The 12,949-nt window shown below is 40.4% G+C and overlaps 1 protein-coding gene across 2 annotated transcripts; it reads left to right on the top strand.

Moving 5' to 3' along the window:
- The first annotated feature begins 1 nt into the window (after position 1).
- slc26a11 (solute carrier family 26 member 11) lies at positions 2-9,955 on the top strand. Of its 2 annotated transcripts, XM_044191365.1 has the most exons (15): positions 2-152; positions 733-974; positions 1,093-1,333; positions 3,227-3,419; positions 3,884-3,969; positions 4,953-5,169; positions 5,482-5,660; positions 5,812-5,884; positions 6,375-6,486; positions 6,591-6,646; positions 7,147-7,287; positions 7,379-7,506; positions 8,649-8,748; positions 8,882-9,015; positions 9,232-9,955. In XM_044191365.1, exons 3-15 carry the CDS (start codon positions 1,124-1,126, stop codon positions 9,418-9,420), a joined length of 1,818 nt encoding a protein of 605 aa, XP_044047300.1. In that variant the 5' UTR covers positions 2-152; positions 733-974; positions 1,093-1,123; the 3' UTR covers positions 9,421-9,955. The 2 variants fall into 2 exon arrangements, with proteins under 2 accessions (XP_044047300.1, XP_044047301.1); XM_044191366.1 differs by lacking the exon at positions 733-974 and having other exon boundaries at positions 35-152.
- The last annotated feature ends 2,994 nt before the right edge of the window (positions 9,956-12,949 follow it).

The following is a 12,949-nucleotide window of genomic DNA, read 5'->3' as shown; positions in this document are numbered from 1 at the left end:
TAGAAGGCAGGAACCTCTGTCTCGCGCTTCATCAGCGAAATGACATCAATTTTAGGAAGTGGTTTTAGCGAAAGGAACAGCAGCGCTTTGACAGAAAAGGACCTGTAAATCACAGCTGAGCCAGGGAATAATGTTAAAGACGAAGATATTAGGTTGGTTAACAGTTTCTATTCTATTGTTTTTCTATTATAGTGTGTTGTTTTTGTCATATTCTTAATTTATTTGATTGTGTTTGTTCCAGTCACACAGCTTTTTTATTTAGATTGTTCATGTTCTTCCACTCTTCAACATCTTATGGTTCAGTCAATTTTAGAATAATACCATAACCTTCATAACATAAACACATTGTAGGACACAGTGGTGAGATGAATAAAATATCACGCTGTAAGATCAGGCTGCTGCTAACTCACATAAGACTGAGGAATATTTGTGGGGATGTTTCTTTGTCAGGGAGCTTTAGGGCTTGTAGGTGATTGTGCAGAAAAAGTTCTGGCTGTAAAACAATAACTGGTCTGAGACAGGTATGCAAAGCACTAACCTGTCATATGATCATCATATGATTATAAAGCTCATCAAGGTCAAGGTTCACAGAAGAACATATGGAATATCTGTCCTCAGGTGACATTATTAAAGTACTAAACACACTTGTAAACAGATGTGTAGTAAGTGGTGGTTATCATCGATCTTGCAAGTCAGTTGACTGATGGGTTTTTTCCCCCCCATTACACACAGATCACAGCATGCATCTGAAGATATGGCGTCCACTTTCTCTGATGTGCTGTGTATTTGTCCAGAAAAACACAAATTGACACATGCATGCACACAGAGCACATCTTTGTTGTGTTTTCCTGAATACTGGGCCGGCGGGGAAAGAGGACTCTCAGGTGGCAAAGCAAAGCCAGAGGAACCAAGCAGCACTTCCCAAAAGCCAATGAGTGAAATTTAAAGCAGAGGAGGAATCTTCATCGCTTTGTGTATGTGGCTTTTATTCTGTAATCAGCCAACTCATGCACACATTTGAATATGTAAAGTGCTATCTTTGTGCACTTGCTGCTGTCTCATCATCCTTTCTGCCGTCATCCTCCTCTCCAGGTTCTCCGTCCTCACCACTAATCCCTGTGCGATGGACCGGCCTCTGCTGGGACGGGTGCCCAGCAGAGGCCGGGCCTGCTGCTCCTACAGCACACTGAAGGCCTGGCTGCCCATCCTCTCCTGGCTGCCCAGGTACAAGCTGAAGTGGCTTCAGATGGACCTCCTCGCAGGCCTCACCGTCGGGCTGACGACTGTACCGCAGGCGCTGGCTTATGCTGAAGTAGCCGGCCTTCCTGTGCAGGTGAATCCTTGCTGGGTTGAAGGCTCATCTTTGGGATTCAACTCTCTCCAGATATCTCAGCTGGGCTGCATTCAAATCATCAAGCTGTTAAAATCATCTTGTTCCAGTATTCTTTATTTGGATCCCCATTAGCTTCCACAAAGTGGTTGCTAGTTTTCCTGGGGTCCACTAAAACTTCAGATACCACAAAGAATTACATGAACAAAAGAAGTGAACAAGTGTGCATCCCCTCCATGTTTTTTGTCACTTCTTCTCGAGTGGTGAGAGTTGAAATAATGATATCGCCTATCAACAACATCCTGTATCATTCTGTTATGTTACTTATGCTTTTGCTTAAGACCACCATCTTTATTTATTTATCATTACAGCTGAAACAATTAGTTGATTTACAGAATATTAATCAGTGACTATTTTGAGAATCAATCAATTGTCATTTTTTAAGCAAAAATGCCACCAGCCTCTGTAATGTGAGGACTTGCTGCTTTTCTTCTGTCTTATATCATTGCACATTAGGGCTGCACCTAACAATTGTGTTTTTAATCGATTAATCTAACGACTAATTTATTGATTTTTCTAAAGATAACTTGTCGTATTAATATTTCAATATTTTCTTAAATCATTTTCTCTTAAAAACAAACAAAAGTATCAAGAAACAAAGTATACGCTGTACACTTCAGGGCATTATTCTGCAACGGAAGATATTATGATATTTGAAAGAACTATTGCCCTATTTCCAGTAGGTTATTTCTTATGTTACCATTTTAATTCTACTTAATTCACCACCTTATTTTAGTTGACTCACAAACTACTTCAATCTGCTCACCTTGCTTTCCCCTTCAGTTCTCTTTCCACCACACACACACACACACAAAAAAAACACAGCTCCCGTTTTGGATTTTTTCACCCGCGAGTCCGTTTTCACAGTAGCAGGTGAGCCGCGTGTGGAGGAGGCTTGTTGTTAATGACGTGGCCTATCGAAACCAACGTGGCGCCGAATGACATCCGAACCAACAGGTGCGCTTACAAGCGTTTTGCACAACAACCATAAGTAGGCCTACATAACAGAGAAACAGTTCTCTGCAGAGCATGTGCGACTGCCAGCAGACCGCACGGGATTGGTAGAGCGAGGAGAGACTGTGGGCGACGCAGCGTCTTCACCGGGAGAGGACATGCTTTGACCTGCAGCCATTCTTCATTGGGACGCGCCGACGCACGATATGCAAATCGACATATTTGCATAATCGATTACGTCGATGAATCGTCCCAGCCCTATTGCACATTGAATATCTTTAGGTTTTGAACTGCTGGTTCGACAAAACAAGACATTTGAAGATGTCAACTTGGGTTCTGGGAAATAATAAGGGTCATTATTCACTATTTTATGACATTTTATCGACCAAATGAGTAATCGATTAATTGAGAAAATTATCAAGATTAAAGATCCCTTCCAGACATGTTTTAAGGTATCGAAAATTACTCTTAAAATGACACGTACTCCTTCTCCATCATTGAAAAATCCAGAATCTATGAATAAGCAAATACCTTTCATTACAAGAGTTATACTACAAGATGCCTCCATTCTCAGTGTACATGCACTGGAGGTTTCAAGTTTCCACATGATACTTGTATAAATTGCATACTGGACCACCACTTCCAAACTAGTTGTGATGTCACATAATCCCGCTGGTACGTACACGTGTTAAACTCAGATTTAGGGTGAGCACAGATGAATGTGAAAACAGCCTTCATGTGTCAAACTCTGCACATACATCAAGCTCAAACATCCAAGTGAAGCAACAAATAGAAAACATATTTTTGAGTGGAGGGGGGCTTTAATCAGTAATGAAAATAATCGCTGTTCGTCATTTAATCTAAAAGCATTTCTCTCCACAGTACGGACTCTACTCTGCATTCATGGGGGGGTTCATCTACACCCTCCTGGGGACCTCTAAGGATGTGACACTGGGTCCCACGGCCATCATGTCCCTCTTGTGCTTCTCTGTGGTGAGGGGGCAGCCGCACCGAGCCGTGCTGCTCAGCCTCCTCTGTGGACTCATCCAGGCTGTAATGGCATTACTGAGATTAGGTGAGGGGAGGGCTGCTGAGGTCATGTGAAAACCTTGTGACACCAGTTTTGGGGTTTTTCCTAATTTAGTCGACACTCGTGAGCCGAGTGGATGAACTTACAAAAGGCATTTTTAGCTAAAAATAAATTTGTTTTTCTTCACAATGTGACACATTGTTTTGTGCTGGTAGCAATGATATTTTAGCGTTACAGCTTCCAATCTGTAAAATTTAGGGTGACCTCTGTATCAAAGCCTGATATAAAAATATTACAATATTAAAAACAAATTGTTTAGGGACAGAACTGTAGAAACTATAAAGAAACAGGAGATTAGTTTGTGAGTGCACAGTGCAGTCCTACCACCACATCTACGACTTCCTCTGCTTAACCACACACAATTTCTGTGAAATCTGTTGATCTCAACCTTGCTTTTATTTTTGGTTCAAGGTCTGCGAATCATTCATTGCTTTGCTTGTCTTCTGTAGGTTTCCTGCTGGACTTCATCTCTTTCCCTGTAATAAAAGGCTTCACTTGTGCTGCTGCGGTAACCATTGGCTTTGGCCAGGTCAAGGTGAGTGTTAAACACACACACACACACACACACACACACAGCAACAAAAACAACGACAAAATCATTAGTTACCAGTTCCAGTACTCATTACCTTGTGATTGTACTCAACAGTGACTCCAGTTTCACAGTTTACAGACACAGTCTTATCTCTTCACATCCAACACAGAAAACTTTACACTTCAGCAATAAAAAGTGATAGCAATAATATGTACATAGTAAGCAAGCAATTGCACACATAATGAAACAAGCAAAGAAAAATCTCTGGGATAATCATGCATTATTATAAATGAGGGGTCTTGAGTCTGGATTTTAACATTTGAACGGAACTTTTCCAGTACATTGGCCAGGACAATATTATGGACCAATATTAGCTTTTCGACATATATAGACACCGGTCTGGCTCTACACCAGTGTACAGTTTACAGAACAGCAAGGACTCACACACACCCTTGTTCAATTAAATACACAAAGAGCTTCCGTTGCTATAGCCTTACTTGTTCTGGTATGACAGCACGTTATGTTAGCTAATGTTAGCAAACATTAGGTAGCTATTACTTTATAATGGACATTACTGAGTAGGTTTACGGTTTATCCCGTCACTGCCACTTGTGACCACCGTGTACGCTGTCCAGCAAAAGTTACATAGGTTCACTTGAACCTTTTTGGGGCCTTGTGACATTTTTTGCTGGTCATTTTCCCAAATCTCCCAAACCTGTTTTTCTGCTTTAATCTACTGCTGCTTTCACAGCTTTAATCTATGAAGAGGAATGATTTACTCCCCTGTGCCAAACATAGAAACTGAAAGAATATAATTAAAGAGCATTTTGATTTATTTGGGTGTGCAAACTAATTTTGTAATTTCTATCTAAAAAGCAAAGAGAGAACTCCTCTTGTTCACCCACTATGTTTAACCAGATATATAACTCTTAACTCGTAGTATCAGTGGTTTCAGCTGATGGCAGTCCTGTTGTTTCTCTATCTAGAATATTCTGGGACTCCAGGGCGTTCCCCAAGAGTTCTTCCTGGAGGTTTACTACACCTTCTACAAGATCCCAGAGGCCAGGATAGGTGATGTGGTACTGGGTGTGCTGTGTCTCGCTCTGCTGGTCATGTTGTTGTTTATGAAGACGAGTCTGAGCTCTGACGACGCTCCCACCTACTCCAGAGTCGCCAGGAAACTAGTGTGGACTGTCGCTACCAGTCAGTACCTGTGTGGTTGTGACTGTGTTTGAGTGTGTATATTTCACATACACCAATGACAATGTTTTACTTTTACAAAGGATCAAGAAAAAATAATAGCCAAATACTAAATTATCTAAAATTATTATAACTTTTATCTTTATTTCCATTATTATTTCATTTACTCTGACTAAATAGTATTCCAGGATTTGGATATCTTTATCTTTTGTGATTGATGGTGCATAAAATATGAAATTTTAGAGTGTGTCTGCACTATGTTTCACTTTTCTAAAACCTTTGTCTTTCATCCAATTTCTTCTCTGTCTTGGTCAGTGCGTAACGCTCTGGTGGTCATGGCTGCATCCTTCGTATCATTTTCCTGGGATGCTTACGGTTATCACGTATTTACAGTCACTGGGAAAACTTCCCCGGGGCTCCCGCAGTTCAGGCCCCCACCCACCTCAGACACCACAGCCAACGGCACCGTCGTCTCCTTTGGAGAGATTGTAGAGGTAAGGAGCAGAGAGATGAGGCCAGCTACAGGGTGAGGGCAGTCAATCTTTTACTAAATGATTGCGTTGCAACTTTCACTTCCCAAAATCTTTCCAGTTCGCAAGAAGAGCAGCTGACTAGCCAGTCCTCCTTTCTGTGTGTTTTGCGCAGGGCTTTGGAGAAGGGCTTGCTGTGATTCCCTTCATGGGTCTGTTGGAGAGCATTGCTATTGCTAAAGCTTTTGGTAAGTGTTTTTAGCCACGCTAGTAGCATTATTCTAGTGATGGCAGTCTCCGTCTGTCAGGTGGGTCCACCACTTTGGTCCAGACTAAAATATTTCAACACCTATTGGATGGATTTCCATGAAACATTCATGTTCCCCAGAGGAGGAATCGTGATGATGACTTTGGTGATCCCCTTACTTTTCCTCCAGCGCCACCCTGAGGTTGACATTTGTGGTTTTGAGTGAAATATCTCGACAAGTATTGGATAGATTGCCATGAAATTTGGTTCAGACATTCATGTCCCCCTCAGAATGAATTGTAATAACTTTGGTGATCCCTTAACTTTTCCTCTAGCGCCATAATTTATGCAAACCCATTTATTATTAGAATTGTAGACTTTTATAAAAAACAAAACGTGTCATGTTGCAAAAGTACTATTATACCACCATTAGATAATCGAGGCAGCTAAAGAATGATATTGCCTGATTCTAACTTGCTGTTTCTCCTCAGCCAGTCAGAACGACTACAGAATTGATGCCAACCAGGAGCTGCTGGCTATTGGTGTGACCAACATCATGGGCTCCTTTGTGTCTGCCTACCCTGTCACTGGCAGCTTTGGGAGGTTTGTGTGTGTGTGTGTGTGTGTGTGTGAGAGAGAGAGAGAGAGAGAGAGCGAGAGCTCAGATGTCATATATTTACAGTGTCATGTTTTCTCCTCACATCCAGGACAGCGGTGAACTCCCAGACTGGTGTTTGCACTCCAGCTGGTGGGATCGTCACCAGTGAGTCCTGACACTTTCAACTTTCGCTGTATCTCTTCCTCCCTCTGGTGGTGGTCTGTGTTGTCATCTATCATCCTCACTTCTCTCTTTGCTTCTGTTTCCCTCTCTGTCTCCTCTGTTGAGAAGTGTTGTCATGGAGGTCAGAGGTAGTGACGTGTTCAAGTAAACATCAAAAACTGGCTTTAGCAGACATGACAACAAAGACAACTATCTTAAAGAGAGGCAGCCGAGCATGTGGACCAAAATAACTTATGTATTACTTTTTTATTACATAGAAGATTAATATTTATTTGGCCTTTTTTAGTATCAACCCCTCTCCACCAACACACTCTTTTTCTAAGAAACTAAAGAAATAATAAAATGGTACCTTTAGGGTTAAACCACGAACACGAATTTGTGTGTGTGTGTGTGTGTTGAGATTTAATTTCTGCTGAGTCTGTGCATTTTTCTTTAATGAGGGATTTCTGTAAAGTTCAACTTCTCTCTGCGTCTTGTTGCAGGTGTGATAGTGTTGCTTTCCCTGGCATTCCTCATGCCGGCCTTCTACTACATCCCCAAAGCTTCTCTAGCTGCTGTTATCATCTGTGCGGTAGCTCCCATGGTGGATTACCGTGTCGTGGCTAAGATGTGGAGGATACGCAGTAGGTGTCTGCTCACTTTTGTTTTTTACTAAAGTGTGTCTCACGTGTATCTGTTTGTTTAATTGTGGTCTCATGCTCGTGTCTTCCACAGAGCTGGACCTGCTGCCTTTTGCTGTGACGTTCCTGATGAGTTTCTGGCAGGTGCAGTACGGCATCATAGGAGGTGTAGCTGTATCTGGAGCCCTGCTGCTGTACAACACAGCAAGACCCCAGATAAAGGTACCATAGTATTCTGTACAGGACGGTGTGTGAGTGACTGTGACAGATATTTAGTCTTTCAATGCCAGCACACAAATGTTGCTTTGCTTGTTTTCTTTAATCAGAATCAGAATCAGAAATACTTTATTGATCCCTGAGGGGAAACTCTTTTGTTACAGCAGTTCACTGTCACGTCAGTGTACACAGGGATAGAAGTTCTAAGCAAAAAATATAATACACTATAATACAGGTAAGTTAAATTAAGTACCAAGTGGAAATAAGTATAAAATTAAAATAAGTGTAAAGTACAAAGTGGATTTACCGGTTGATGATAATTATGTACGGTATAATAATACAATGTAATAATATAAGTACAAAGGTACAATAATCATTTGCTTGGGTTAGAGGCATTGTTACTGGACATGAGCACTATTACCAACAGTACTTTGCAAGCATCCGGATGACTGGATCAGCCTTTAACCAGCTACAGCTACAAACTAAATACAACATGGAGTTAAATTCAAGATACAGTGCTGCTTCTTGTTGTCATCATCTAAAACACACCCCACAGTTTGATGATTGCTTCCAGTAGCCAGAAATATCAGGGCAAGTTGTACAGACTGCACCTTGTAACAAAACCCTATGAGGTTTAGGCTGGCTGCTGGGAGGCTAGAATGCTGTTTAGAAAACATTGGCAGTGCACCCATTGTTTTAGATGATGGAAGGGTTGGGCGATATCATGATATATATACCAAGAGACAATTGCAGTTGTTCAACCGTAGCAGATTAATGAGCAGCACTGTTTAAATGGCAGTGTTGGATTCACAGAATTGTTGCCTCAATTCACGAGATACATTGATTTTTCAGGGATTTAATTCACTAGATTAGCCATACAGTAAAATAAAATGACACAATACATATACCACGATTTATTATTTTATCCATATCCCCCATCTTTAGTTGATGGTCGCATGGAGAATTTTCTCCATTAACAACAGCCTCATAGACCTTTTCGCATGAACTCAACAGGACAATGTCTTACCAACTGAAGTAGAATAAGATGAGGAAAAAAGGCCAAACGGCTGCTAAAGTGTGTTAAACATCATAAAATCATGGTATCTAATGGTGCAAGAGTATTGTTTTTGTGTGCCTGTTGTGTGCAGGTGTCTGATCACGGTGTGCTGGTGATGGAGTTGGACAGTGGACTCAGCTTTCCTGCCACAGAGTATCTCAGCCACATCATACACACTCAGGCTCTGCAGGGTAACGATTTGTTTGATAGTCTACCTTTGTTTAGGACACCTACGTGGAACAGTAATGTGTGGTAAGCTCTGTCTTGTTTAACCACCTCTCATTTACTTTCCTGTCTTTCTAACCCTTAACGTCTCTCCCCCAGCGTCTCCTCCGCGGTCAGTGGTCCTAGATTGCCATCATGTCAGCATCATAGATTACTCAGTGATCAACGAGCTCAGGGACCTGCTGAGGCAGTTCAAGCTACGAGAAGTGCGACTGGTCTTTTCCAGATTGCAGGTACAACCTTGAGTCCTCACTGTCTTACAGACTTTTATTGGAGTACAGATTATTAAGTTGCCGTTAAGTTAAGTTTTTCTTCCAACAGGAATGGTACATTTGTTCATTGAGAATTTCTAAATATAATGCTTTTTTTTGTTTGGGGCCAGAACACAACAAAACAAAATATATGTTCTTCCCTCTGTTTTTTTTTCTCTTTCTTCCTCCCACCTTTAGCCCTCTGTTCTGGAGGTCCTCCTAGCAGCTAATCTGCAGGGCTTCAGGTATACAGACAGTTTGGAGGCAGCACTGCAGATGGAGTCGGGAGCCTCTTCAATGACGGACGCAAACACTGTCCGATCACAGACTCGAGAGGAGATGTTTGACGGTGGACAGAAGCAATGTAGCAACAACACTGATCAGTGACATTTCTGAACTGGAATTACTGGGCTGTTATGAAGTTGAAAAGTGATGAATTACCTCCAACAACTGATTTTCTGGCTGTTAGGTGTACGCCGACTGCCAGTGGCCAAGTGATGTCCCTCAGTGTTGCGCTGAACTTTGTATCTGCTAAACTTGACTTTTATGACTTTTACTATATATATATATATATAGTTTTTTACTAACAGAGAACTCCCTCTGTTTTTAGGGCTGAAAGTGATAGGTGAGCTTCCAGAGACCAAATCTGAATTAACAGAATAAGAATAGGGACGACGGGTGTGTGAATAATGAACAGATCAGAGCAAAGCTAACACATATGCCCCCTATTATTATGAGTTGTTTTATTTATCTATGTAAAAGGAAATGTAATGTGATTGATTTTTCTTATTTTTATGTTGGTAAAGAAATGTTGCGAAGGCTGGGGCAAAATGGTTTTAATTGACTCCATTACTTATTAACCCAAATCACCACATCTATACAAGGATTTTTACTGAATAAAAAGTTTACATTTTCATATGTATGCATGTGTGTTTGTGTGTGTCTGTGCATGCAGAAAAGTTTGTGTTATAGTGACGTCAAGTGGTAGCATCTACAAACCATGGCCTGAACAGCTCTTTGCTTGCAGCATTTTCAGGCTGAAAAACAACCTCAGACAACCTACAGACATGAGGTTGTATTTGTATTATATTTCTAATTAAATTAGATTACTTTGCAGAGACCTGCTTTCACTTTGACGTTAAGTATTTTTCTGTTGATCTGTGTCAAAAAAAAACACATAAAATCTGTGATTGAATGAAACAATGAAACACGATCACTTCCAAGGGCAGTTCATTCCATTTAAAAGGTGCATAGTACCTGAAACCAGTTCTGCCAACATTAGTACGTACAGGATGGATATCTAAGGTTAGGTAGTTACTGGAATGTGTACTGTAGTTACTAGATTTAAATGAGAGAAGAGATGTGAGGTAGTTTGGAAGCTTCAACAGTAGCTTTATAGATGAATAACATGAAGAGTTAACAGCACAGCATGAATCAATAATCAGCTCAACAGGACAAACTGACTGACAGCACTTTTGAATCTCCCGTATTGCCGGTTAAATGATGACGTTGCAATCTTCATAGCTCTTAGTGAAGCAGTTCAATTTTAACAAAGGGATTTGCTACAAGCAAGTCTCCCTATTCTGGCTTACTTGTACATGGAACCCAGTCTACCCAGTTTTCTACCTGACATCTATTACTGATACTTGAACAACACTTTCACCAAACTAAGTATCGACAGTTTTTTCTAACACATCAATATCATCTACCCATAACATAAAACTCAGTGGTGAGGGCCTCCCCCACATAGCAGAACATCGTCAGTGAGGAGGAGGACGGAGAGAGGGAGCTGCAGCAGGTCCAACAGGTGCAAGGTAGAAGATGATGAGAATTGCACTTTGACTGAAGACCAGGAAGGACACCGCTAAATCAACGGGGACCACCAGAATCAAACCCCTGAAAGACCCTGAAAACCTTTTTTTTTTTTTTGTAGAGACATTCATGGTCACCAGAGGATGAATCCCACTGACGTTGGTGACCCCCTAGCTTTTCCTCTAGTGCCACCAGCAAGTCAAAGCTTTTACTTATCTGTGGAAAATCTCAACATCTATTGGATGGACTGGTCAAACATTTGGCGCAGATGTTCATGCTGCCCAGACGATGTGTCCTACTGACTATGATGATACCTTGACTTTTCCTCTAGCGCCACCATGAGGTTCATATTTTTGATTGTGTGTATAAAGTGGTACACACATTCATGTCCCCCTCAGGATGAATTGTAATCACTTCAGTGATCCTCTGACTTTTCCTCTAGCACCATCATCAGGTCAAAATGGCAATACTTTGGTTTATGATCAAATACTCGTAAAATAAATGCCATTCCCATCACCACTGAGATGGTGACCATAATAAACATTATACCTGCTAAACATCAGCATGCTAGCATTGTCATTTTGAGCATGTTAGCATATTGATGTTAGCAACATAAGCAAAGGTCAGTCAGCAGGTCAGTCTTATCAAACTACACCCATACAGTCCTGAAGCAGATTACCTGAATGATAAACTCTTATACTCTAATAATAAGGGTGGTTTTTTTTCAGAACTTTATCTTTAAAATAATAAATTATTTACATTATCAAGAAATACTTGAAATTTATAACCATGTTTAACAGGGACCTCTGCTGATAAACCCCCTGAGAGGAAGTGTTGTATGACATCTACACTATATCGGTTAAACAATGAGGACCCTGGATCAAAAGACTGAAAAAACCCCACAGATAATAGCTGTCCATAAAATGCATCAAGTCAAGTCAATTTTATTTATATAGCCCGATATCACAAATCCCAAATTTGCCTCAGGGGGTTTTACAATCTGTAAAGTATGTGACAGCCTCTGTCCTTATAGACCCTCAATTCGGAATAGGAAAAATTCCCCAAAAAGCCTTTTTAATGGGGAAAAATGGAAGAAACCTCAGGAAGAGCAGCAAAGAAGGCAGCCCTCTCCCAGGACGGACAGACATGCATTAGATGTTGTGTGTACAGAATAGAATGATATAATGAAATTAGAGTATGGATAATCATGATGACAAATTTATAAATAGATTGTAACATATATGAAGAATATGGATCCAGAAGGATATTGAGCATGAGCATCGAAAGGGTCAAAGTCAACCAGAAAGATCAAGGAGGACATTCATATCAGACACCATCTTTGAACACAGACAGGAGTTATGATCCTCAGTGACTGAGTGACTTACTTATATATTGTGCATACTTATGTAATGTGATGACAGCTGAGCAAAGCTAGTAAGGGAATGTTAAGATAAGATTTTTTTGTCACATTTTTACTTTTCACACCTTTCACTACAATGTAGCTCAAATGGGTTCAATTTTGCAATCAAAAAACATGCCATCACTAAGGTAAGTCGTGTAAAAAAACATCTATTTATGACAAAGACAAAGTCCAATGTTAATCTGTGTTCTCTACTTTTGGTTTTGATTATTTGACATCTTTCAGTGTTTGAGCTAATGTACTCAAATGCATCCTGAGAAATACACAAACATATGCTTTCTTAGCATATGTGTGACTGAAAGTTGTATTTGAGTAAGATTTTCTTTTTGAATGATGGTCAACTCTCCAAGGAAGTGTTTGAACTGTACTTAACGGCATAAAGTGCATAAAAATCTTATTAGCACACTCGTCTTATAACAGAACAAAGCACTGAGTAAACCATTTACCTTGGAATAATAAAACACTAAAGAGGCAGTGAGTTTAGAAATATGATTATGATAATATAATATATGATTCAACTTACAAGAAGGGCCACAATGAGTCCAATGAATAATGATAAGAAGTTACACATCACTACAATATAAACCCAATAAACCAAGGTCATCTACTCTATTGTACTATTGTTTTCCGTTTTTTTTCCCCCCTGCAGTGCAAGTGAGCTGCACCTAATTTCAAAGAAACCTT

The sequence above is a fragment of the Siniperca chuatsi genome, linkage group LG3, assembly GCF_020085105.1.
Source record: "Siniperca chuatsi isolate FFG_IHB_CAS linkage group LG3, ASM2008510v1, whole genome shotgun sequence".
NCBI lineage: Eukaryota > Metazoa > Chordata > Actinopteri > Centrarchiformes > Sinipercidae > Siniperca > Siniperca chuatsi.
Note: the sequence above shows the minus strand (reverse complement) of the source record. Positions and strands in the feature narration are given on the sequence as shown.